The sequence below is a fragment of the Aulonocara stuartgranti genome (genome assembly GCF_965226115.1).
Source record: "Aulonocara stuartgranti genome assembly, chromosome: 16".
Taxonomy (NCBI): Eukaryota; Metazoa; Chordata; class Actinopteri; order Cichliformes; family Cichlidae; genus Aulonocara; species Aulonocara stuartgranti.
Window position 1 is genome coordinate 15,821,012 of NC_138952.1, and position 26,802 is coordinate 15,847,813.

At 39.0% G+C, this 26,802-nt stretch overlaps 1 protein-coding gene across 6 annotated transcripts; it reads right to left on the reverse strand.

Moving 5' to 3' along the window:
- Positions 1-1,529: 1,529 nt before the first annotated feature.
- cobll1b (cordon-bleu WH2 repeat protein-like 1b) lies at positions 1,530-26,791 on the reverse strand. 6 transcript variants are annotated; one of them, XM_082508746.1, is made up of 14 exons: positions 22,984-23,454; positions 22,669-22,749; positions 10,529-10,717; positions 8,390-8,594; positions 8,079-8,304; positions 7,882-7,926; positions 7,687-7,781; positions 7,270-7,506; positions 7,011-7,140; positions 5,389-5,599; positions 5,219-5,304; positions 3,692-5,091; positions 2,077-2,220; positions 1,530-1,995 (listed from the first exon to the last, which is right to left on the reverse strand). In XM_082508746.1, exons 1-13 carry the CDS (start codon positions 23,022-23,024, stop codon positions 2,113-2,115), a joined length of 3,054 nt encoding a protein of 1,017 aa, XP_082364872.1. In that variant the 5' UTR covers positions 23,025-23,454; the 3' UTR covers positions 1,530-1,995; positions 2,077-2,112. The 6 variants fall into 6 exon arrangements, with proteins under 6 accessions (XP_082364872.1, XP_082364875.1, XP_082364873.1 ...); XM_082508749.1 differs by lacking the exons at positions 22,669-22,749; positions 22,984-23,454 and adding an exon at positions 26,700-26,791; XM_082508747.1 differs by lacking the exon at positions 22,669-22,749.
- Between the last annotated feature and the right edge of the window lie 11 nt (positions 26,792-26,802).

Here is a 26,802-nt window from a genome sequence, read left to right on the forward strand (position 1 = left end):
TACCAATTTATTACAAGTGGCAACTTTATGAAAACATATAACATAAATGAACTTTATATGAACCCGCCCCCCACCCCGGCCTCACTGTGGTCATAAAGTGATGCCCAACAGATTCTTCTTCTGTTGGTGAGCTTGTGTGAATTAAAGTTGGTGCCATTCCCTTTAGCTGAAAGGAGTGGCACCAACTGAATTTGTGGTCTTGTCCAGGTGCTGTAGCCCATCGGCTTCACAGTTCATGTGTTGTGCACATTCAGAGATTCTCTTCTGCATACTGTGGTTGCAGCCAGTGGCTCTTTGAGTTACTGTTGCCTTCCTATCAGCTCAATGCAGTCTGGCCATTCTCCTCTGTCATCTCGTATCAACAGGGTGTTTTCTCCCAGAAAATGCTGCTCACTGGATATTTTTTCTTCTTCTAGCTATCACTAAACGCCTAGTAGCAGCAACCCCAGTTTGAAGTTTGCTCAGTTTGAACTGCACCAGGTCATCTTAACCATGTCTACACACCCAAATCTTGGAAGCTGTTGACATATGATAGGCTGATTCTTCAGCCACTCCTACATTTGAGAGTGCTGCAGCCTACTTAAAATACAGAAAATCCTAATTTTAATTTTTACTATGATTAAAATGTTTTCCTTAATAATATAATTAAAAAAACAAATGACACAGTCCGTTAGCTATAAATTGCTAATGCTACCAAGTCATATGTAAAGAGTTAAAACCAACATGTGACCCACCTACCACTGGGACACAAAAAAAATCAATACAATAGCAGTGAATTTAGCTCAAAGTGGTGAGCAATACCACAAAAAAAAATCCACCCCTATTACAAGTTTTAATTTGCTTTTTATATTAATAAACATGTTTCAATAAACACTTAACTGTACATACTTAGGAGTAATTTCAAACGGAGTTTCTGCTATTACTGCTGCCCACCAGGGGGCCCCAGCCCACACTTTGGAAGTCATTGAGATATTTGTATTACGCTGAACAGGTGTGCCTAACAAAGTGGCCGTTAGGCATATGTTCACATGGATTCTAGTAGTAAAATGCTTTTTTCTTAAATATTTGCTCTGATAGCGCTGGAGAAAATCATTAGCCACATAGTCCAAGGTTTAATTTCTAAAGAAATCATATTTGTTAATTCTGAAGATCTTCTTCTTTTAAGTAAATAAGTATAATTGCTTTGTCCACAAAGCAACACTTCAAACTTATGGAGCAGGGTGATTCTTTCTGCTTTTCCTGCACCCTGTAGTATGAAGAGACATAAGTTTAGAAGGGTTACCTTTATACCTCCTTAAATGGGGCTGATAATGCAAGCATTCAAGCAGGTCCCAGTATCCCAGCAAGGAATGAAACTCACTGGACTCACATGTAAGAGAAGCTACAGGTAAAGTACAAGCTGCTTTAAGTCATGAAGTGGGATCCGGTTTTACCTGTTGTGAGCGAGTGACTGTTTTCAGTCGGATCCAATTTCGCTCTGCATCATGTGTGCAGAAATCAAAGCAATGATTATAATAATAAAGGCAACCGGCTTGATAAAAGCTTTATTCATAACACTGCTTGCCAATGACAATAAGTGTACTGTACACATCAGTGTCTTTCTGCATATAGATTAAACAAAACTCTGTAATACTTAAATATAGACAGGTCTGGTCTAAACATCCAGTATTATTTAGATAATACATTTTCTTAATACACCCAATAATATTACAACTCAGGAAATCACTAATAATTTATCGAATTGTTCTTATTTATCATCTCTGAGCACTCGAGTGAAAACAAAATAAAAATAGAATCATTAAAATGTGCAGCCGGGGTTATATGATATGAGAAAATAAACCAAAATTTAGCAATTGTTAATTAACAAAATATATGATTTTATGTATGCTGTTGGAAACTACTAAAGAAAAAAAAAAAGGGGGGGGGGGGCTTTCTTCTTCTTTGTCCTGGGATAAAGGGCTCCAGAGAAGTCAAAGCAGGCAGGACAAGTTTCTCCTGAAAGAGAAAAATATGTTTCATTCAAGTGTTGTGGAAACATTCAAGAACTTCTATTGTCAAGTGTTGGTTTCTGCTTACTGTAAATGATATGCAGTCAGAAGAATTAAGGCACTGCTATGGACCAGACTCTCCCGTTTGAACATTGTCACTATTAGATGGCGGTTCACCCTCTTCGCTCTGTAAAGTAGAGCCATTGCTATCCACCTCGCTATGTTCACAGTCCTGTAATGCACAGAAAAGAAACAAACTGCAATCACTGGATTTCACTGCTATTTCAGACAATATAAAAGAGGTAAAAGACTGCAATATCTTTTAAGGTATTTCCTTAAGATGTGGGCTACAAGTGGGATTTGTTGTAGAGAGGGGAAAAGGATCATCCCTACACAGTATAATACAAAAAAAGTCATACCAGCCATTATGTCTTTTAAGTATAGCTATATACATCGTTGAAGAAAGAAAGCACACAACACTGCACCATTAAAATGTGGACTATTTCCTGAGGGTTTGAAATTGTTACATGCTTCACTGAGTTAATTAGAATTAACCTTGATTTTTCATCTACGCACAATAGTCCTTTTTATTTACTGCCTATTGAGAAAAGTTAAAGATTAAAAAGGAATTCACAACTTAACTCTGTTCAGGATGCATAATCTGATTTGTGAATTACCAGCAATATATCCAAACATTTCTATCATGTGGCATGCAAAAAAAACAAATAAATGTATTAAATTTATTTACTTTGTTATTTGCCTAATAAATCTTTTTTTTTTTTTCCAATTTTAAACTAAACTTGAAAGTTTTTGACAGATTTCTAGGATGTTTTCCTATTTTTATGAAAGGCAGAAAAATAAATTTGTTAGTTACATACTGGTTAGTATTAACTGATTATGTGTGCTTTTAATGCACTGGGAGTGACAAACAAACCAAATTCTATATTTGTTGCTCAGTTATTAGAAAATTGTTGTCTTAGGCCACAGTTACAAATCACACTGATCAAAACTCAGACAGCATGCGGTTATGAAACATGCAGTCTCATCATGTCCACAACATCCCGCACAAATAATTAAGAAACCGTAAAGTGGCTTGAATTGTTTAGTTATTCATTGCCAGTGGATTGCGCCACTCACTCATCCTCGTCTCGCTCACAGCTTCTCTTATCATTTCCTGAAATTAACTATTAACATACAAAATGCTACACCACAACCTTACTGATCTTTAATTTCAACAGGACAAGATAAACATTCAGTCAGGTAAAAACACGCAAATCCCTATGCTTTGCCTTTAAAGGCTTTGGGAATATAGCAGGTAATCTATATTAAAACCAAAATTGAGTTTTAAAAATGGGTCACATGAACTATATAACAGTATTCCATTATTCATCAGAGGTTATAATATTTCTGAGACTCCCCACGGGCCAAAGCGTAACAGCCTTGCACAATACCAAACCAAAAAGCCCAACAGCATTTGGAAAACAATATTGTTATAAGACGAATGTCTTGACACTCTTGTCTACATCTGTAAACCTCTTAATGGAAAACCAAGTGGATGTGTTAACCATCATAAAGGAGGCTATATGTAGTATAAACAAGCTACAAATAATAACTGTAGTCACATAAGTAGATGATAAATTTATTTTACTTTAACTTTTTACTTACATATTTTAATGTCAGTGTGAAGCACTATGAACACTAACCTTGAGTTTAGATAACTGCTTTGACTCTGTGACAGATGAGAGACTTGGAGTTGGAGAGACAGGTGGTAACACGGGTGAGAGAGGTGGCTTTGGCCGATAGGTAACAGAATGACTCCTTTTCACAGCCGAGGACACTGCCTGAGCAAAGCGGGACGGGGTGGCAGGAGAATAAGGCCTGGGTGCTGCAAAGCTTCGAAATTTTTCCAAGCTTAGCCCAGTGCTTGGCTCTCTAGCTGGCAGACTACTTTGCCTTGTCATTCTCATGAGGGGCACATTCCTGTTGACCTGTTTAGGGGTCAGCTGAATATTAGCGGCCCCTGTTGTCTCCTCGTCACACTGCGCAGGAGGAGGAAGAGGAGGGGGTGGTAAGTTTGCTCTTTCTGCACTTCCTTGAACTTCCCTCAGGCCAGAGCTAGAGTTGGCGCCAAGACTCTTCTCTGCTGCTGAAGTTACATAATACCCAGGTGTTTTTTTGTGCTGTGACAAGCGGAAAGAGGCAGGCTTAGGTTTCGTTGCAGGTGGAATTTTCATTTCCTTGACCTCTGCTGGGGACCCAGCTGGAGATGCCCCAACTGAGGATGACACCTTGTCTGTGTTACATAAACTTGTCGGTGATGACAACTGAGTAGATTCAGGTATACCTCCATTAACAGTGTGTTGATTAGTAGCAGTGTTAGCTAGTCCATCTTCCCTGTGTAAAGTAGAATGCAGCTCACTTTTTTCCTTTGAGACTTCCTGTTCCATCTGTCTTGTGCTCTCATCTGAATGAGCAGAACCAGTATTGAGTACCTGTTGTGAGGCTTCAGTAGGCGTCTCCAGTGTCAATGCAACTTCAAAATATCTCAGTTTCTCCTGAGATTTCGGAGGCACAATAGTATACGTCGTCATCCCCACCTTGGGGATGTAGTCCCTTGTAAGTTCGTTGGAAGGCTTAGGCTTTGGCTCAGAGTCTGTGGCATACATAGGTGGCACTTTTGCTGTGACAGGGGCACTTGGTGTTGAATCTTGGCGTAATGAGGTCTCCGAGGTGGGGGGTAATGCTTGCTCAAGCTCAGGAGGTCCCAGATCCTCCGTCAAAGTGGCCATATCTTTTTTCCCGGGTGATTCACAGACGGGGGCAATTGCTGGTGAGGAATCTTCGTCCGCGTTGTTTGGCGGGGGCACGGGGAGCTGTGTGAAATTTGATTGCACTTGAGCATCTTCTCCAGTGGAGCATGATGTGCTGGTGGCCACCGAATTCTCCCTGAGGCTTTCAGCGTTTGCTTGAACAGAGGCCTGTGTCTCCGCATCCAGCATTACAGGCGGTGGGAGGCTGCTAGTTGTAGTGCTGCATTCGGTTTCAACACTGTGAGTTGCAGACTCCTGACAGATGGAATTTTCAACTTGAAGTGGGACACAATCTGTAGAAAAGGGAGAATTTTTCATGTGAAACAGGCATTTTGACCTTCTTTAAGAGCAGACTTGCTTAATTAAGGCAAAATGTAGAAGAAAAAAAAAGTAGAAAACAATATTGCAGTGCAAACCCACTAGTATCTGCCAGTTCAGATGAGTCTGCGCCATCAGTTTTCCTCACAGTCTGAGTTACAGAATCATTCACTGTGCTCTGCTGTTGACTGGGAAAATAAAACAAAGAATTAAAGGTATTGCTAATGCAAACATGTCAGACTTGAGTTTCATTACTAGAGTTCATTTCGTACTTGCCATCTGAAGACAGATCAGGGGACTGATCTTCCACTGACATCATGCTCTGTATCTCAACATCTGGGGACGGGGAATGTGGCGAAACATCAGATGACGTGTTGAGGCTGTCGTCTACTCCTTGCATTTTACTAGCAGTTGCAGACATTACAGATGCAGTCATCTCCTCTTGCTCCCTTATTTCTTCCAGTCTGTGAGCAGCATCACCTGCTGGAAAGCATGATAAAATAAAAAGCAAGGTCAGTCAAAGGCCTATTCTAATACAGAAAGGACTCTAGTAGCGTATCCAACATCATATATTTATAAAACAATATTTGGCCAAAGGGATGTGTTGGCTGTAAATTACACACAATTTTTAATACAACTAATGCTATTATAAACTAAATCTGCCACAAGGAAGGTGCCAAGTTTCTAATTTAAATGGTTCTGATAAATAAACTCCACTGAACGATCCTTTACGCTTCATTCTCCCTTCTCCAGTTCTTAATTTAGCGCTACGGGAAGCACTCGCACAGGGGCGCTGAGCTAAAGGAATTTCAAGGCCATTTAAACAAAGCTTACTGTTCTCACCCTCTGATCTCAGCAGCCACTGAGCCACACTAAGCTACGGAGCAGACGACCTCTCTCTGTGAAGTTAGCGCTGGGAAAGATCAAGAGCAGCCAGTGGATGAAATGATAAAATGTTTAGAAGGAGAAAGCAGTGACTGTGCATTCTGTAGCTGTGAGTTATGACTGGGGGATAAGTGACGAGTGAAGGGATTTTGGATAATAATAAAAAAAGGAGTTCTGAGACTTTTTAACGTCAAAGTAAAAGTAAAGAAAACAAAAAGAATCACAAAACTTACTTTAATAAAAGCACACCACTAGATATCACCAAAATATGGAAGCTAGAAAACAAGCTGTGATCTTCGTTCTGTCTTTAACTGAAGAATATAAGCCAACCTTTTTTTCCCTCAACGTCAAATAACAATATTTTTAGGTTTTGCTTTAAATTGATCTATATACAGGACGGGCGGAGTTTCCCCTCACAGGACAAATACAGCAAAGGTTCACTGTGTCTACACAATCGCAGGAAAGTATTTCTCAACCAAGAGAAAAAATGTTAAAGAATTCAAAACCTGCAGAGATTTGGAAAATAAGAAAAAAGCTTCCTTGTGTATTTTCAAAATATACATGCTTTGATATTTTCAAAAAGGAATTTACAGGTGTTTGAGGACAAAATACTAAATATAGTCAGGAAAACAGGGAGAATAAGCTCAAGAGCAAAAACACTAAACCACAGTAGAAGGGCAGAGATTGTGCAAGCAACACCATACTGGCACAAACTCTTGTTCACAAATGAAAAATAAGACATGCCAAAAGAGCCACTTTTAATGTGTAATTGTGCATGCTCTGAGCAGTGTATACAGAGGTTCTCGGGATGTAAAATGAAGCACTTTGCAATTAACACCACTAGGAGGCACACAAACCAAATGAACAAAAAACAAGCTTTAGCAAAATTCACTGTTGAGCCCTTCGCACACATGCCAAAATGTCACACATTTAATCCAAATCTACACTACAAAGTCACTTTTATTTATTTTTCATTATCACTCAATGTAATGTAAATAAAAGACCAAACCTTGCACATTTTCATCTGGAAAAACAGGTTCTTGAGCAACTGCACTTGGAGATGCAGGAGGAGGCGGCGCCTTGCGTTTGGTTCTCTTCAGTGAAGACTCTGCTGACGACCCACGACTCAGGCCACACACCTACATAAAAAACATTTTTATTTTAATCAGCGCTCAAAAATAAAAGACGTCGCCTTTTATCTTGTCAGTTTCGAATTTTGTCAGAGGTTTGCTCAGATATCAGACACACCATGTTAACAGTGGCCTCACCTGGTCGCCGTGCAGTCGAACATTCGGTTCAGAGTAGAGCCTCTGGCGAGTCCTAGGGTCAGAGGTGCAGCTCTGAGATACGAGGATCGGAGGCTGGGGTGCACGCCTCTTCTTTGGCGCATCAGTCGAGATTGTCGGAGAGCCGAGCGGAGACGAGTTGGAGCTGGGCAAAGCCATACTGAGTGGTCGAGGCTTGCTCACGAGAACAGGAGAAGCTGGGGCACTGGCTGTCGTTGGCTTTAAAGAACAAACATCCAATCAGAACATGATAAGAAACCTGTTTCCAAACAACACAGTGAACATTAACTAATAGCAAACCAAAGTAAACAAACCTCCCTCTAAAGATTTCAATGTACTTTGTGATACAGCAACATCCCAATTAGTAAAATTAAGATACTTTTTCTAAGTCACATTTACCTGGTCAGATTTTTTCTTGCTTTTTCTGAACACGCCAAAGAGGCCTTTATTTTCCTTTTCTTTTTGAGTTTTATCTTTGCCCGGTGTGACTGTTCCTGAGAAACAAAGAACAACCCCCAAAAAACATGCTGTTATAAAAACAGAGAGACATGTGATGACTCTGTTGGTGGCGATCGTGTGGTGAAACTGAAATACCTGCATAACTCGGTGAGTCTGGACACACAGGCGTAGCAGGTTGTGCTGTCGAGTCAAAAAGCATGAGGTTTAGTGCAGAACGTGAAACACACAACAATGACACACAACAAGCAAGCTGGAGAGGTAGAGCAAGAAACACATGGGATAGCCAATATGCAAAACCAGTGAGTTTGGCCTTTTACTATAGTAGCACTCACCTTGTGTGTCTCTTGCATAAACCTCCCGTATTGCATAATCATTAAGAGAATTGGACAAGTTTAAAGGGGTCCTTGATTGGACATCTTTCAACAGGATTGTTGTCTCTACGTCAAATTCGCATTTCTCACAGATTGCTGGTAATAGTTCAGCAAGGGGGACTCGAGGATTTACTCGCAATATAGTTTTCTGGGTCTTTTTGTAGTTTATCACCATCCGAACAGTTGCCTGGAGAACACAGAAGGAGACAGGTTGATAATCTGTTGTGGTGTTTACTGTGTGTGAGACTATAACGTTCAATGTATTCATGTACCTCGGGCATCTGAGGACCTGTCTTCTTATTTTTATCCTCCCCTTTAGGTTTAAGTATGATCTTCTCTGCATCTAAAGTTCCTATGAGAGCACTGGGTTTGAGCTTGATGTTGTTCTTGTTGGAAGTAATCAGCTCTAAAGTGTGACTTGAGGGGTTCAAGCGATACTTTGCACAGAGTGTCACCAGAAGATCCATTAGGGGTTCGCTGAAAGATACACAGAAATAAATATGTATGATTAGTTCAACATAAGGAAAAGGAGACATATCATAAAGAAGCAAATGAAAGTTCATTTGAAAAAATGTGACATAAAGTCTCAAAAAAAAGTAATGAAAACTATTTTTAAATCAATTTTTTTTTCACTGTAAGTCCTTTAAATTGCTTTAAAAAAAAATATCAGAAAAAACATTTAAATCCCTTATTGAAAAGGTTACTAAAATTTGAAGATGATCATCTAATAATCTGTTTACCACGGCAGATTCAAATCATCCATGTAAAAAAATAAACAAACAAACAACAAAACTTATGTCACGCAGTGACAGAACTGATTAAAAAGCTGCAAGAAACAGTGCAATGGAGAAATACAGGGATTTAAGTCAGCAACAGCCATGCAACATTGTAGCTTTACTGACACTGTCAATATTGTCACAATGTAACAATGTACCTTGAAAATAACCTCTGTTGTGTAGCAACTCTAAAGAGGCTTAGACACAGGAAAAAAAGGTCAATTTAATCTGATCACACTGGATTAGTTTCGGTCATTTCTCAACACACAGTGCGAAGTGCAAAAGATAACTCTGAAAGAATATTTATAAACTGTGTGCATTGTGAGAAAGATAGTGATAGCTTAAGTAAACGCTTGACTAAAAGTTTGACACACATGTGATTACAATCATGCAAGTCAGACTTAAGAGTCTGAATTTAGGTGTATTTAAATGCTGCATGGTGCTATTCAATACCAACTCATCCAGGACCACAAAACTACGCTTTTGAGGGAAAAAATATTACATTAAAGTAAAAAATTAATGAGGAAACACTGCATCTTAATTTAACTGGACAAAACCGGATCCTTTATATTTACATGAAGATTGTGTTTCTTTCTCGCAACCAAACTTTCAGTCACAGAGCTCACTTTTTAAAATAGTCAATGACGATTTGAATTTCCAATTTTTAGGAAAGGGTTAACACTCACTGAAGGATGTAAAAACCTTAAAAATATCATCATTTAATAATTTTACAAAATAGCCTTTTTTTGGTAAGTGGATTTGTATATTGCTTTTCTACTCTGACTGAGTACTTTTGTAATGTAGTACTTCTATTAACCGATTCAAAACATACAAAAAAACCACATTGTACAGTGTAATATTTTATGTCACATTTAACCATCACACACACACACACACACACACACACACACACTCTGAGCTATTTAAGGGTCAGTCTCTTGCACAAGGACACTTTATAAACTGAAGGTGCCTGGGATCAAACCACCAGCCTTCAGTTTAGAAAACCTCACATACTTCCTGAGCTACAGCCTCACCAGAGAGTGCATTTCACTCTCTGTAATATGTATTCCTTTGATTTCTATTTGGTAGGCATTTGCACTCTTTTGACTTCATGGGTTTGGATCTCAAGGCAATACCTATTGAGTCAGTTTTTTATTGGGTTCTAGAAATTTGCAAGTTACAGCTTGCAATGCTGCCGTTTGTTTCTAATTAGATGATGTCATCTTGTTCCATGTATCTGCACAAAATCTCATCTCATTTTATTAGCTCAGCACGCATACGGCACATCATTTCGCAATTTTAATTGAATCTTTTTTACGAATTTCTCACATAATTGCCTACAGGCATTAGTAAACCACGCAGTATGCAAAAAAACAACACTCCAGTATATTGAGTTAATCCAGACTGATGTCTGAATAAAAATAAAGAGACACAAACATGCCGTCTAAAACCACAACCTGCAGCTATCCCACCTGTTTGACTCATAGACTTCATGCACTGACTTAGTTTACATCAGTGTCACGATTTAGTGCTTAATGTTTTGAGTATTAACACACACCACGTGGAAGCAAATAACAAAAATCATCCTTTACACGCACACTAAGTATATACAGATATAGATAAAGTGATCTGTACCTTCCATGAACTATGGCCGTTGTTTCCACTCCACCAGGCAGAACCACGGTCAGAGAGAGTTCTTTATCAATAAGGTTCTCCTTCTGGTCCATCTTTAAATAAGGGTTTCCTGGGTACCGCTGGGAGAAACCTGGGGACTCCAGCCTCTTTAATCCAGGCGGGGATGGTGCTTTGCTTTTGGTCGACACCCTGAAGTTGGACAAGAAACAGTAAATTATTTTCAGGATGGCTTCATTATTCATAAAAAGTCTGGCTTCTGCTCTGACAAAGCCAGACAAATGAACATTTTAGAGTTTACTGGGGTTGCTTTCCCTACTTGTGTGTGCATTATAAGAAATGTCAATAAATGGTTTCTGGGACTTCAATACCAACTCATCCAGGACCATTTTCTGATTTTCTGATTGAAAATCAAAATGCACTAGACAGAATGAAAGAAATCTTTCTTCCTCAGGTTTTCACTAAGCAATGAGGGTAATACATGAAAGAGATCAAGTTCACTTTGCAAACAAGTCACAAGACAACCAAGTGAACAGATTTACTCATTGAGCCTGAAGAAATGGCTCTGAATGGACAGACATGTGAGAGACTGATAAAAAGATCCAAGCTACAGAGCTCAATTTCAGTCACAGAAACCGTGCAAGGGAAAATGTAGTTTTATAGTGAAGTGCTGTTCCGTGTGTACAAGACTGTGCATTAGTGTACAGCACTTGGTACAGTTAGAAAATTTCTCTCCAATGTGTGCAAATATGACAAACACAATTTGAGTGTTTGTCAAGGCTCAACATTCCTGAAAACTATGTAAATAAAGTGTGGTAGAGAGCAGTAGCAGTTATCTGAGCTTTACAGGCTGATCTGGCTGCCACACATGCACACACCCACACACACCTTTTATTCAAAGACTTTCTGTCAGCTGGCCATCTGTTAGACATATTTAAAACATCTGTGACAAGTAGAATTTCAAATAATGACACCGTTTCCACAAAGCTTTTGACTATAAATTAAAATGTTTTGATTTGTCATTATAAGGTTTAAAGATTAACTGTTACACATTTTGTTTTGTATTGCCTTTTGTCTGAAGAGAAAAAAAAAAAACAAACAAACAGCGGATGCTGTCATAAGAAAGTCGAATAAACGGCACATCTAATCAGTGAGTCAGTCAAGATTCGCTAACTTTAGAAACTTCCAGGTGTCATTTTTTTTATTCAGTTAGATTAACACAAAGTTCTGCAGACCAAGCGCTGTGAATTACAGCCTGCAAAGTCTTACGTGGGGGCACGTCTTATTCAAACAAAGGAATCCAAGCAATGCAAGGTCACTTGCTCCACTCAGCCGAGTCTACCAAAGGACTATTAGTATCGCTCTGGGGGTGGATGTCCTTAAACACTATGACATTTATATACACCACAAACACACACATTTATTTAAAAAAAAAAAAAAAAAAAAAGAATACAAGAGTAATGATACTCTTCAGACACTATAAATCATAAAGTAACATATAGGACTTTACTTATACTAAGTTGTATATTATGAAGTGCAGAATCTTTAGAATGAAATTTTAAAAAGAATACATTGAAAATGAAACATGCTAGTAAACAGCGCTGCAAACATATGCTACATGACTATGATTATGAGCCTACTGTTCTAAGACTGGGAAGCTGGAAAAATGCATCTGCAGCCAGGGGCTAAGAAAACTAATTTTTAATATAGTAGATACCAAGACCTCCAGGACTGATGACTGAAAATATTCAAAGTTTACAGAATCCTGCGTATGCCTGCTATGTAGTGTTGCTCAAATTCTCCAGTTATCAAAATTGCCACAATGCACTGTAAAAAGAAATCAGAAAGTGATGGTTACTGACAACATGGCTGATAGGATTTGCTTGCCTTCAAGCCTTCCAGGCAGGAAGATTCCTTTTCTTTTATATTATTCTTGGTTTTCAGCTGCAGTTGTGTTAGGTTTAGGAAAAGATCATGATTTGGGTTGAAACACACCCTTTAAACAATGTTTATCACCCCCCAGAGAGCCTGCCTGGCATGAAAGCCTTCAAGGCAAACTTCTCCCATGTGCAAAAACCCTACCATCACAGTGAGTGCTTTTGAAAACTGACAACACATTGCATGCTTTACTAGTGAATACTGCGCAGCATTTACAGCATTATTGTTTAATAGTTCCAAAAGCATACACTTGACAGGATGTATTACCTTTAAAACTGAAAGGAACAAATAAATTCTGAGTGAACAAAACAAGAAGGTCAACTGCAAACCTCACTCAAACCAACATCCATAATGTAATCCATTAGTTTGTGTGCAAAGTCCTTTTCTGACCTCTTGGAATTGCTAACCAGTTTCAAACTTGTAATTGACATCAAATACATTATTAAAATATAACCTTGAGATAATGCCAATCAAAGTCGTTATTTAGTCTTAGCATTGCTGTCAATGTACAGCGTGTATTATGAGGGGAAAAAAAAAAAAAAAAAAGCTCCCTTGTGCATCATCACTAAACAGCTATTTTATGTCCTGTTAGATATCTCCACCACCGCTTTGCCTCTTAAATCTTCAGCTGATTCAGTTACTGTAACAGTTTGTACCTATATCAGACTCATTAAAACTTTGTCCATTAGAAGGTTGTGCACATATAGACTTTACATTAAGGCCAAACTTGTACTTAAGAGAATAACATAACAGTAAATCCTCTCAAATATAGTTTTAGAGCAGGGGTGGGCAACTCCAGGCCTCGAGGGCCGGTGTACTACAGGTTTTAGATGTGTCCTTGAACCAACACAGCTGATTTAAATGGCTAAATGACCTCCTCAACATTTCCTGAAGTTCTTCAGAGGACTGGTAATGAACTAATCATGTGATTCAGGTGTGCTGACCAAGCGTGATATCTAAAACCTGCAGGACACCGGCCCTCGAGGACTGGAGTTGCCCACCAGTGTTTTAGAGTCTTGAAATAAACATGTGATCTGCACTTCAACCAGACTTGAATACCATCGTCTAACTTGCTTTCACAATACACATCTGAAAATGTTAACATCTAAGTAGGCGAAGGGCCTTTTTAACAACACAGTGAAAGAGTTTGGCGATGTTGTGACATGAAGTTCTCTTGCTGTCCTGACTTTGCCTGTATTTCCACAACACACATTTAACTGCACTGAATTACATTGATGTCATAATGTTCACCAAATAAAATCTGGAAAAACCTGTTCCAGTGACTATGCAGCCTTTTAAAATCCATAGACCAGAGCACAGAAAGAAATCTTAAGTAAGAACCAAATTAGATTTACTTTTTTACACTTTTAGACCTCTTCTACTTTGAGAAAAGAAAAAGAAGGGTTTACTAAATTAAGTGTTTGACCTTTGACCAAAATTCCTATTAGAAAACAACAATGCATCAGTCTTATATTAGAATGAGTCAATTAAAAGCTACAATGTCTTCAAATGTTTTAATCACTGACTGTTTGGATTTTAACCAGACAAATCAATACAGTTCAAAGTTCAGAGGTGTAGTCTGCTGATTTCAAAGCTTTGTGTCGACACCATTTTTCTAAACACGCTTATCCTCCCCATCTTTGTGTGTTTGGTCACATTAGAATTGTGATTTTGTTGTGAGTAAATCTCCGATAATTGTACAAATTTGCCACGCACACCAGTTCCTCTGCATGTTTCTAAACTGACAGGTACATGCGTCGCAGTGGAGGCAAGCTGTCGCTTCTGCAGCACCTGGAGCAAAAGCATTTGTCACACTCCTTTTGCATGAATATTGCCATCTTTACTTTGGGTTTTGCAGGACGAAGAGCAGTAATGAACAGTGTTAGATGAAAAATAATAAGCAGGCTACAAAGATGGTCCCGGATCACCACGTATAACTCAGGAAATCCCTACAAATGACAATAGAAATTCTAGACAGACATTCACGCTGTTCTCTGCTCTGTGTACAAAGTGCTGATTCCATTAGTTGGGGTTACTCATTTGGCAAAACATTTGGAGGATAATCTAAACCTTTTTTAGATACCCTGTAAATGAACCCAATAGCAAGATAACTAGTTTTACTCATATGCTTTGTTCAGTGGAAAAAATGCATCATGTGATATTTGACTGAATGCGCCAAACAGAAGCAATTAATAAACCCCTATGGAAAAATACACAACAGCTTTGCATCGGTTCCAGAGTCAGCTCGGTTTATACAGCTGTGTCATCAGTGATCTTTATCATCACATATTAGGTAGGTGACAAACCCAAGACACACAAGCTGGTTGGTTTGTGCCATCCCAGCCTGTGTTGATGAGTGGCTGAATGAGACGGAGACATGTTGAAGCTTGACTGTGCTGTTTCATTTACAGGTTTCTCTGGGAGGTCCAGCACTCAAAAACAAGCCCATTTAGCATCTGAGAACAAGCCTAATGGACATGATCACAGACTACCAGGAAATAATAGAAACCTGTTGCTGCTGTGCCATGTCTTCTACTTTATCATAAGATAGTCTTGTAAACTTTAACAGCAAAAGCAAATGAACTGGAACATTCACTATGATGCCTTGCCTTCTTTCTCGATATAATGGCAACAAATTTGCAAACTGGAATGTGTGCAACATTAAAACAGATAAAGACAGACACGTGGCAAATTAAAATAAATAACAACACAAACTATCTTAATGAGGTGTAGGCCACCATCTGCCACTAATAACACAAACTAATTCTTCCTTGGCTTTGACTCTGAGTTTCTTGATCTCCACTGACAGGATATTCTGTCATTTGGCGTTGTGATGACGGTGTTGGTGAAGAAGAAGTTGAAAATCTCCCTATTGTTCAACTAGGTTTTTATCTGGGGATTTGGAGAGTCATAGCACATGATTCACTCATACTCATCAAATTATTCAGTGCCTGCCCGAGGGATGGACACGCACTCATCTTAGAAGAAATCACTCCCATTTGGCAGTCTTTCAATTATAATACAAAAAGGTAATCACTCAAAACTCCTTTTTTACTGACTTACAGTACAATACAGTCTTCAAGCATGATAAAGTCATCAAAACCCCTCAAAGGTTTCCAGTTCTATATGTCAATAACAGACATAAAAAGTTACGGTTAGAGGTCTTTTCGCCATGTTTCACACAAGATATCTGGTGCTAGATCACAGGAAAGATGCATAAATTTATATCTCCTTGATCAGATTTGGGAAAACAATAAAGAGAGATGTAGGCATAGAATAAAATCTTAATTAAATCTGTCATGCAAGTGCTTCTACAAATTGTTCTGCATGTCATATATGGAAAATATTTTTTAAAAGACAGACATCAGATAAGAAAGATCGTGTATATAGACACTTAGCTGTGCTTTACAATAAACAGCCAAACATGAAAAACATAATCTGACCATCAGCAGGAGCAAACCAAAGGATACCCAGATTCTCCACATAACATACATGCTAGGCCACACTTTTACCAGGAAAAAAAAATGTAATTGCATATGTATATTTGTTTTCTACTAAAGTCAGTTAAATGGAAGAAGGATCAAATAGGACTAACTCTGAAGAAACTAAACCAAGAATAATCTAAAACACAAACACAAAAACATATAATGATAATGAAAATAATAATAAAAGACTACTGTGCTGTACTAGCAGCTGCTGGGTAGCTGGATGGCCCCTTAGGGAATGATGGGTTCATGCACGAGGAAGCAAACAGTTTCTCTTTTTTTTTTCTTCTTTTTCATAGAAGCCCTTTGGTCACACTATCAGACAACACCCTGATTATTTTAAGAAGCAAGAGCAACAATTCAATGCTCCAATGACCAAAATACCCCAGATCTCAACCAGCAGTAGCTTACTAGCAGTCAAAAGTACAGGCTCAAACATGCCACAATGCAGGAAGTCCCACACACCCTCAACTTCAAGTCAGAACACACATACTGCTAATAGTCTGAATGCAAAAACAGTGAGTACACAAAAGCCTTTCAGGGTCCTCTCCAACGCCCTAAGAACACTTAAGTAGCAGCAGTGTTACGGTGTACAGATAATCACACAGACGGAGCAATGAGAAGCAGAAATTAGAAGAGCAGGTGAGAGACCTGCTTTTCCTCTCAGTGTGCCAGCAGTTCATTCCAGGCTCTTACCTCTTCACCTAAAGTTGTTCCCGCTCAAATAACTTCCATTCTGCTGTGTGTCTCCCATGAGTAGTCAGACAGACTAAAATCTAACAGTATAGCTTTAAAGGGCCCACCTTAAAGCCACGCCCAAAGCTGTGACATCAGAAATCTGCCTCCTGTACCCAAATCCTATCAGCCCTCTTGCTGTGCCTCTGAGAGTTTTAGCACTCTCCCAGTGGCCATGAGCAGAAAGGTAAGCAGCTTTGCCTCCCTGGGCAGAATCCGTGGGCGGAGCCAATGGACAGTCTACTGGCACACGCTGCAGCATGTGTGCTCACAGTGCACTTGGTAAATATGCTGAATTGTCATGTGTTTTAATCATGAATGATCTACTCATGATGGCAATGATGCAATTATGGCAGTAAACAAACGAGAGAAGTCAAAGGGATTGCATGCTAATTTATTTTATCTTCTCACTGGGGCTTAAACCCATCCTGGAAATTGTCCTGCTCACTAACTTCCTCAGGTGGTGCTGCTGTGTTTACTTTTCATTAAGACATTGCCAACTCTTCAAAACCACACCTTACTTCTGCAGAACTGACTCACTCCCAAACCATGTTAGACGAGTTGACAGTTACGCAAAACAATAATGATAGTGCTACTTGATAATCAAAGGTATGAAAATAACATGTACTTTGTAACAGCATGTAGTTCCTCTTCATAAAACCGAGAAGCCCGGGATTTGGATTGCGTTGAAGCATTAAGTTCTGAAGTTTCACCTAATTTTCCTCACTTCAAGAAGAAAACTCTGAACACACACTAAGTATACAACACTAGAACTAACAATATTCTAAAATAAATAGAGATTTCCTGTGTTAATTTGCTCCAAACACTGTGACCGACTTGAAACTCTTTATTTTTAATTTTTTTTGCTTTATTTAGGAAACTGTACACTGTCTGGTACGGAATACATTTGATTTTCTATTGTGAAATGAGTGCTTATTGCCAGTGCTTTATCAGCAGGTCTACACTTTCACTTTAGAATGTGCAATCCACTCTACAAACACCACCACCAAATACCATCGAATGATAAGGAGGATAAAAGATGAATGGAGATGTTGGTATGTAGCAGACTGGAAGGACAGAGTTAGGGAGTTAGCAAAAAGATTAGTTGCTGCATCTGAGAATCTCAATCTAATTACATCATCAATCCATCAATACTCCTACACTTACATAACCCATATACAGTCACACAAGTGATTCTCTTTAAACCCTAACCTATTATGACAAACTTGTCCCATTTTCAAGATTTCCCACCCTCATTTCTGCCTTCTTTACTCTATGTTTTGTCTCCCAGTCACTCAAGGACAGCCTAATAGATGTTGGGGCTCCCCCACAGTCAAGCTGTCTGTTGACTGCCACTAAAATATTTCATTACTAGAGAAGGCAAACACAGTGGGCCACCTCTGCAGATGGCGGCTAGGTGACCTAGCCACCACATTCAGTGTCCTCGCCGTGAAGGAAAAATCCCTCCTTAGTGGGGTGGCAGCTCCCCCATGCTGGATTTTCAGCCAATTTGTTAAAGACGGTCTGATTTATTCCTGCGCACTGCAATCCTAATATAGCCAACCCCCATCTGTTACCTGCAATTTGTGACTTTGAGCTTCACCTTCCTGCACCACCCCATTTTTCAGCCCACATTAAACAGAATCCCTTATCTTCATCCGCTTCATCTCCCCTATTCCCCCTTCACAGAGAAATCATGACAACTGCATTCACCCATTCAAAAGACCACACCTACACTTACCTCCTTGCTCAAAATATATTTTTATCACTTGTATAACAATTTTTTTATCGCAAAAAAAGTTATAGAGGCGCATAGCTGGAGAGACGGCGGTTCCCGAAGAAAGACAAAACACAGGGCCAGAGCCGCAGCTGGTAATTTGGTAAGAGGTCACTCACTGTAAACACAAGCTTTTTAAGGAGGGTCTGGAAAGGCCATTACTTCCCAAGCAACGTGGGATGGAAAGAAATTAGGAGGAAAAAGAGCACATGGACCCTATGAGAACTCGCCACCTCCTATGTGTATCGTTTATTACTGCAAGCAAAACAAAAACTTGTTCCCACAGCGCTTTTTTATATCACCTGATCTAACTCAAATTCTCCAGTGTCATTAACATAAATTTGCAAACTTCTAAAAATATCTAAAGACCGATCTTGTGACATTATTAGCATTTTGCTGTAGTGTATAATATCCGCTTGTCACAATCTGCCTTAGGCAGTTTGCATGTTCACCCTGTGCCTAATGCTACTGCAGAGCCAGAGTAAGCTTGCGGGTCAGTTAGATAATGACATCTGGGTCCATTCAGTGCGATTTCTCGACATAATTCCAGCGGTGAACTGGACCTGCTATGGTACATTACCCTCACTTTATCACTAAGCAGCTCAAATATTTTCACACCAAACATTGCACCATAACAAAGCCACGGCTATGTAAAGAAAAATATGTGTGCCAACCATAAAAGAAAGAACGCAGAGCTTTTTTTTCAGGCTGTCTGTGTTTAAATGAATATATTTCAATTTAATAAATCTGTCAGAAAGGTGAACATGAAAGAAGTCGACTGGGCTGCCAGGAATTCTTTTCAAGATACACATAATAGCCCCACTCTGGAAACTGCACAGAAAAGATAAGGCCCAGTAATTATTACTTCAGTCTCTGTAGATTTCACTAAACACAGATTTATTATTTTTGTTTTTTAAAGGGACACTTTAAATAAAGTTACTTAGCGAGAGAGCAAACATCCCCCTCGAGTCATAATTTCAGCTATCACACGGTGTCCTCTTTTCTGAAACAATGCAGCGTTGTTTTCAGTGGGGGGATCTTTCAAAAGCACGGCATGCATTTGATTTTTTGCTGATCACATTAACTGAGACTCTTTACAGCATGGAGTAATACACTATGTCTAACTGCAGTTTTTACAAAACCATGCCACAAAAAGCACCACAGCTGGAACAGCCACACTGCCTGGATCCACACTCCAAAGTATTTCAACTTCCTGCTCAGTTTCAGTGTGAATGCCCTCGCTGAAACTGCTTACGTGCCTGTTTGTGTCACCCTGCGGTTCATTAAGTTGCTACACTGTATGTTAGCAGATGATAAGGCTCACAAGAATATCAATTCATTAGCAGTCTGACAACTAGTAAAATTCAACATAGGAACTGTGTAGTGCTTCAATGCGCATATGCATGACAAACATACTGTATGCACAGTGATAGTGCCCTCTAGAGAAATATATCATGGTGTACAACTTCATATTACACCTGCCTTTTATTGTCCTGATGCCAGTTTAAGCTTGTCACTGGGAGAATGTCTTGTTAAACAGATCTGCAGTAAACTTAACTCACGCCTGTTGTGATTTGCTGGCCTTTTTCTATATCTCATCTAAACAACACAAACACTGATAATGAAGGTCATGCAAATGAAGGGAAATTGTTCTTTGTGACATAAAATGTCTGAATGTTGTTGGAGATATGTAAAAGTTTCTATTGAGGCCACACAAAGGCCTGATTCATGCGAGGTCACCCTGAATGTTACACAGGCTGAGAGTGGGAGGCATCCAACTGTTATGCCCTGGAAAAGTGCATAACAGAAACAAAGAGGGGCTACATGCAGGCAAGATCTGTGCACTAAACTCACTTAAACAGGTTGGTGTGAACCTCAGCGTTTTAAAACTAGAAAAATATTTGGGTTTTTTTTTTTTTTTAAAGAGAAGAAGAAAAAATTTGAACTAATATTCTTGTCTGTTTATTAAGAAGTTTTGCTGGTATTTACGGTCAGTGCGTTGGATTCAGTCTGGTAACAAAGACGAGCCATTCTTCCCCATTTTCTGGATGATAGCCATTTTGACTGGTTTAGCCTCTTCAGTTTGAAAGCATCCATGAGATAAAACAACCAGTATTCAAACACACACTAACTCATTACCCGTAACAGCTTGTCGTTTTCTCATTTTCCTCTTGCTTCATTGCATCTAGTGGGTGGACATCTTTAAATCACACCCTTTGCCTTGCCGTTTGAGCACACAGAATCTGAGTGGGACTTCTGATGGCACCATGCTGTAGGCCAAATTATAGATTTTTCTAAAAGACGACAGACTTGTTGTCTCTAGGTATAATTTCAACAAAGAAAGGGGAAAGACTCTAGCCTATTTGAGGCCCTGTGTTTTCTGTACCTTTACTTTGGTCACTGTGTTTCAAATTCCACATGCCTGCATTCTTCAAGGGTCTCAGTTTGATCTGTCAGTCTTGTCATAGTTTTCATCTGTAACTCGTGTGAGCAGCTGTGCCCTATGACTGCCTGCACGTCAGGGAAACAGCTGTGGCGATTCCCAATACCTTAACTAATTCCACATTTTACCCCCGAGGGAAGCCAGCCATGTGAGATCATGGTTTAAGGTGTGTCCAATTAGTGGGGCCAGCTCCAAGCAGTCCACTGCTGGAGTAGGTAGGAATTAAAAAGCCTTCTTACTGGACATAATAGTGATGATTACAGTTAGAAATGGTTTTCAAAACTGTGTTACTGAAATGCTAAAAGAAGACACTAAGAACTGAAGGAGGAAAGAAACACTACCTATTGTCAAAATAACATATGTGTATGTGCTAGCAACATCTCTGCTTGAAAACAAATGACACATAGGTTTTGAGGTCAGTGCAGTCACACATAAATCTTCATGTATGACTGCGTTTCAAAAAGCAAGAAGCAGTGGGTTAAGTCACCCCAATTCTAATAAGCCAGAAATAAGACAGGGAACACATGTCTTCATCTACACCCCAGCAGCTTATGGAGGAGTGTGGTTTACTTTTCCAAATAATACTCAAACCACAGAGAGATTTAGGTAGTCTGCTACTCCCCGTTGCCAGGGAGTGTGGCTGTGCTCTCAGATGACACAATACTTATGAAATATGAATAAAAGTCAGACTGAAAGAGCTGTGTTTTTTTTTTGCTTTTTTTCAGTGAACTATAATGTGCCGGAATGCTATTTTAACAAATGAGGAAATCACAGTATGCAGGGCAGGACTGGAAACTTTGTATAGCTATCGTGGAAGACTGAATTGGAAACTGTCATATGCTCAAATTCTCCATCTCACCTCTAATTTCAATCTGAAAATCTCGGCAGATCGCCTCTGAATGCCAAAAGAGTGAGGAGCGGCTATAAAAAAAAGCTCTGGAAACTCACTCTACCCTTTTAATGATTCCAACCACTGGAATACAAGCAGCTGACATCATCTCCAAGGCTATGAACCAAAAGCTGATGGGAAATTCCATCCTGTCATATATGCACAGCATTTTTTAACTGCAATTCAAACGTAACAAATCAGTGTTTGCATTACAGAATATCAGTTTCAACCCCAACACACACACACACACAGGAAAAAAAAAAAAAAAACCCCACAAAAAAAAAATGCCTCCAGGCTCATCACAGAGACAGGGGGCAGAAGGTTTTGCCTGCAAAATAGTTCCCATGACCTCTGCATATGGTCAAGGCAATTTCTCAGTAAAACTCAGAGAGCAGGAAATGAAGAGAGTTCAAAGGTTGAAACATCTACAACAACTGACTCTGCTAAGATGTACTGAGTGATAGGAATGTTAGCTGAAAGTTTCTTATGCAGATGCATTAATTTACTGGTTGTTAAAAAACAGCTGGCCATGAGCAGCCAGTTGTTGTCAGAACCCCATTTGCTAGCGTTAGGTGGAAGGGTATCACTGTGATATTATATTTCTCCACAATGGGAAAACTGATACACAATTCCATGTCATTATTTCAGTCTTTCCTACTTCTGTTTTCTTTATTCATTATTTTTATTATTATTATTAGTTTTTTTTGCAGATCAGCACCACGGAGATTGTTCAGTTAAAAAAAACAAAAAAAAACAATAAAACATGATTAATGGGCATAACACTTCTGCTGGAACACGTTAGATCCTAATGATTTCTGTGTTGGCTGACAGATAAAAGTTATTACAGCTGGCAATCCAAATGACTGCTCTACATACCTCAAATCAGAGCTCCGTGGATGAGACTGGGATCCATGATCATCCATTACTAAATTCATTGGTTTGACAAACTCTCCCGGACTAGTCAAACACAAACAAAAAGCACAATTCATTTTTAGTGGGAGCAAGCATACTAAACGTTGTACCAGTTTGTCAAACCTGCTGCTTTCAAGTGATGCAATCGGGCAAATACTGAAATATGGGCGAATCCCACATGAGGTCATCAAATTATCATTCGCATCCAGTCGTTTTCCTCCTTTCTTTGTATACAGAAAATGGCATTATGATTTAAACTGATTACTAATCACGCCTTACCATGAATGCAGCTGGTTTTCTAAGCAGCTTCCAACTTCCATCGGTGTTCCAAAAAAAAAAAAAAAAAAAAAAGTTAACCTTAGTTGTGGAGTCCTACTGTCTCGATAAGAGATCCATGACCCCGTTTTGCAGTGCGGTCGTTCATTTTTCTGCGGACCATCCTAGAGTAGTTTATCCTCCTCCGTCCCTCCCTATGAACCACATGCAGTCATATATGTGTGTCTATTGACACACTGCACAACTCTGCCAACTTTTCTGTGTACATGACGCTGCATCGCAACACTGAAGCGCAAAAACGGGGCGTTTCTCTCATTTGCTCCCTATTACTAATGTGGCTTTCAGAATATAACGGCAGCGCATTCAACTTACAACTTGGCATGAACACGTGAAAAAACAACCCAGCACGACCATCCCGTAATAAAATCCACAAGCGTAGCCCGTCAAAAGACTCAAGAAGCCTAGTTGTTTTTTTACTTCCTTTTAATAAACGCTTTATTTGTCTGCAGCGACATCATGAGGGTAAATGTGGAAGCCAACAATCCCCCATCCATGCATATAATAAAGTTAAAAGTTCCAGTCTGTTAAGTCTTAAAAATAAATAAATACATAAACACTGTAAAGCGTATCTTGGAAAATATATGGCGTGTTCAGTTTCTGAAAGATCTTGACTGCAAATAACATTAAATCACACCTGAAAAATAAATGAGAGTATTGTATTTAAATCTATGCATTTTCCAGGGCTCCTAAAAACAAACAAACAAAACAAAACAATATTTCATAGACGTTGCTTGTCTTCCTTTCTCCAGTCTTCCTGGAGCATTTGGGTGCAAAGTGTCTAAAACCTTTAGAATATCACTCCCCAGCATATGTAATCATTTAAATATTATTTTTTTCTGACTGATGAAGCATGGAGCTTCATCTGGAGCTTCATCAGTAGAAGCTCCATGCACACAAACTCAACAAAAAACATTACACATAATGCAAATGTCCATCAAGAATCAAGAATCCAGGATTCTTGATATACACTTAGAAAAGAGATCACAGGGCACTGCATCCATTAAACACACGAATAACAAACAACAGCACTAAAAAAGCCCATGTTGTTAGGAATGAAAGCAACAAGAGAAATAACAAAATAGAAAAAGATATACCACGCATTAATTATTTATGTCTTACTGATCGACCTACTTGATACCCACAGTAATTCCCACCATGATAATTTCTAGCATCTCTGTCCTTATTAGCTACTTGAGAAGATTCCCGTAACCACTTCAGTACAGTACTCCCTCCGGCACGCTGGGGCAGACACAGTCTCTTTCTCTCTCTCAGGATTTTCCAACAGGAATCTGTGCCAGAAGAAGCGTGAAGCATCATAATCGGACAGAAAGGCTTATTTTAAATCATTTTTAAAAGAAAAAGAAAAAAAGTTCTGCTTTTTCAAGTAATTTTCGAAGTGAAGTCTGCACCTGTTGAGGATGGAAAACTAATGGTGAGTTGAAATCACAGTGACTTTTTGTCCAAAAAAAACAAACAAAAAAAACAACTTTCCAAGCGGTCTCCTGTAGTTAGACTCATAGAAGAACTCACCTGCTTCTTCAGATATTAGTGGGGCTGGCTCAGTGTCAGGAGTGCATGGGGAGATGAGAGTGGGACAGCTAAGCCTGAGCCAGTCTGTTTGGCCTGACAGCAGGTCAAGTGATTTATTTTACAGCTGTACAAAGGGTCTGCTTGCACCAATTACATCATGGCTAAAATAAAACAAACACATTATTTTTGTTAGAAATGAAGTAAGTTTCTTTTTGCTCTCTCTCCTTTTGCTGTCTTCCTAAAAGTCTTTCTCCTTCTGTAGTTTAAAACCAAAAGATTACATAATCTGTCTGTACAGTAAACATTCCTTATATCAGCTTTTATGACAGTAACAGCTTTGGAAGACCTGGGGGATGGAGGGGAGATGCTGAGAAGTCAGTGTTACATTTAAGAGACCCTTTCTTGGTATTTTAATCTAAATTTATTGTTCATATGTGCACATGATTTTTCAACCTTGGCAGTGCAGCAGTCTTCATAGCTACATACACATTATCGATATCAGTTTTTATGACAGTAAACGCATCGGAAGCTCTGTATAGAAAAACACGATGGGCAACAACTAGAGTGCAGATTGTGGTTCACAATATATTACAAAAGCAAATGGGCATGGCAGCATTTACTCATTTCATCTTAGATGACTTCCTGTTTGCCTCACTGTTCATGCCATTATTAGATTGTTGTCAGTTAGAGATGGGAGTGTCCTATTTGGTCTTATCCACACTGTATTGCAGTCTGGCAGTTTTTTCGTGAAAGCATTTAACATTTAAGCTGGAAGAATATATTATTTGAATGTAATGAAATTATATGAATCACTAACCTCATTGTAGTCATCTCCAGGTGTGCAGTATAATAGGTGAGGGTTGACCAAAACTAAATATTTAGAAGTTAAAATCTCATTCTGTGTGACAGTTTGTACAGTGTGAACTCTCATCCCCCAAACCACTGCCCTGTTGCACAAATATTTGCATATTTTATTTCTTTGCTTTGATGCATTGTTTAGCAAATGTGTTAAACGATGTAAACGTGAGCCAACAGATCTGCAATACAAACATCTTTAGGGGAAGTGTCTGAATCAGGGGCGTAATTTCCAGGGAGGTTATGATCTCCCCAATAAAATTATGAATTATCTTGTATAAATAGGCTGTTAATTTTCTTTACTCATTTCAGTTATTACCAGCAAAATAGTTGCATGTTTAAGCATCTGGGAATTTACCCAGATTTATTTAGACAGAGATTTTGACCCCCTGCCCCCCCAAATGTTCAGCACAAAGTTACGCCGATGGTTTGAAAAGTTTAACCCACACAGCCCCCAATTTTAAACCAAATCACTGATAACAAATCGATATTAGCAATATAGGACTAATACTTTATCCTACAAGTTTAGTATGTAGCCCAACTAAATAAAAATTTTAAGAAAAAGAGTAGATATTCTTCAAACATGCACTATGAAAAAAACCCGAATCAATATCTTAACTGGGGCAGCACGGTGGTTAGCACTGTTGCCGCACAGCAAGAAGGTGCTGAGTCAAGTTAGGTCTCCCCTGCATAATTGGGTTTCCCTGTGTCAGTTGCACGTACCGGGCTGTTGAAATCATGGACAAAGAGTATCCCACATTCTTGATTTTTAGTTCACAAACACTTGTTGTAATGACTAACTACTCCTGACATTTTCCTGACAATAGACTGAATGCAAAAACATTGGATAAACCTATTTTTCTGAATAGAAATTTATAATAAACTCTGAGTCAAATGGGTAATATTACATTCACAATACTTTCATTTTAATTTTCACTTAATGTCATTCATAATATATTTTAAAGATGTCTACAATATTTGTAATATAGAAGATATAAAATGATTCCATGAAAAGTACAATACCTTACAGTGTATACAGTGTATATAAGTATGACTAGGTCATTGAATCAGTGTCTGTTGTGAGTCTCAAGTAAGTTGCCTGCAATGATATTTAAGGTCCAGCAGGTGTCAGTATGGAGCAAAACTGTGTCGACACAGTTTGGGGAATGTGCTGAAACGCTTCACAAGGCCTCATCTACCCATCACTAGGAAACAGTTGTCAAGGTCCACCCTACTATATGCCACATTATGATAAACGCAAGAGTCCTACTTACCACTCTCTAAAGGGCTAAACTGAGAAGCTTTCCTGAAGAGATCTACAGTGCTTAGCTTCCTAATGCTCTCAGCCACCTTAGATGCCTCCTTCTGGTAGTGAAG

What these genes read in the sequence shown, in the direction of transcription:
- cobll1b (XM_082508744.1), bottom strand. Translation starts at nt 22,892, where the DNA reads ATGACCTCATGTGGGATTCGCCCATATTTCAGTATTTGCCCGATTGCA. An exon ending in CAGGTCCTCAGATGCCCGAG is followed by an intron (nt 8,305 to 8,389) that starts GTACATGAATAC and finishes TGTGTTCTCCAG; the next exon opens with GCAACTGTTCGGATGGTGAT. An exon ending in GATCTGTCTTCAGATGGCAA is followed by an intron (nt 5,305 to 5,388) that starts GTACGAAATGAA and finishes TTATTTTCCCAG; the next exon opens with TCAACAGCAGAGCACAGTGA.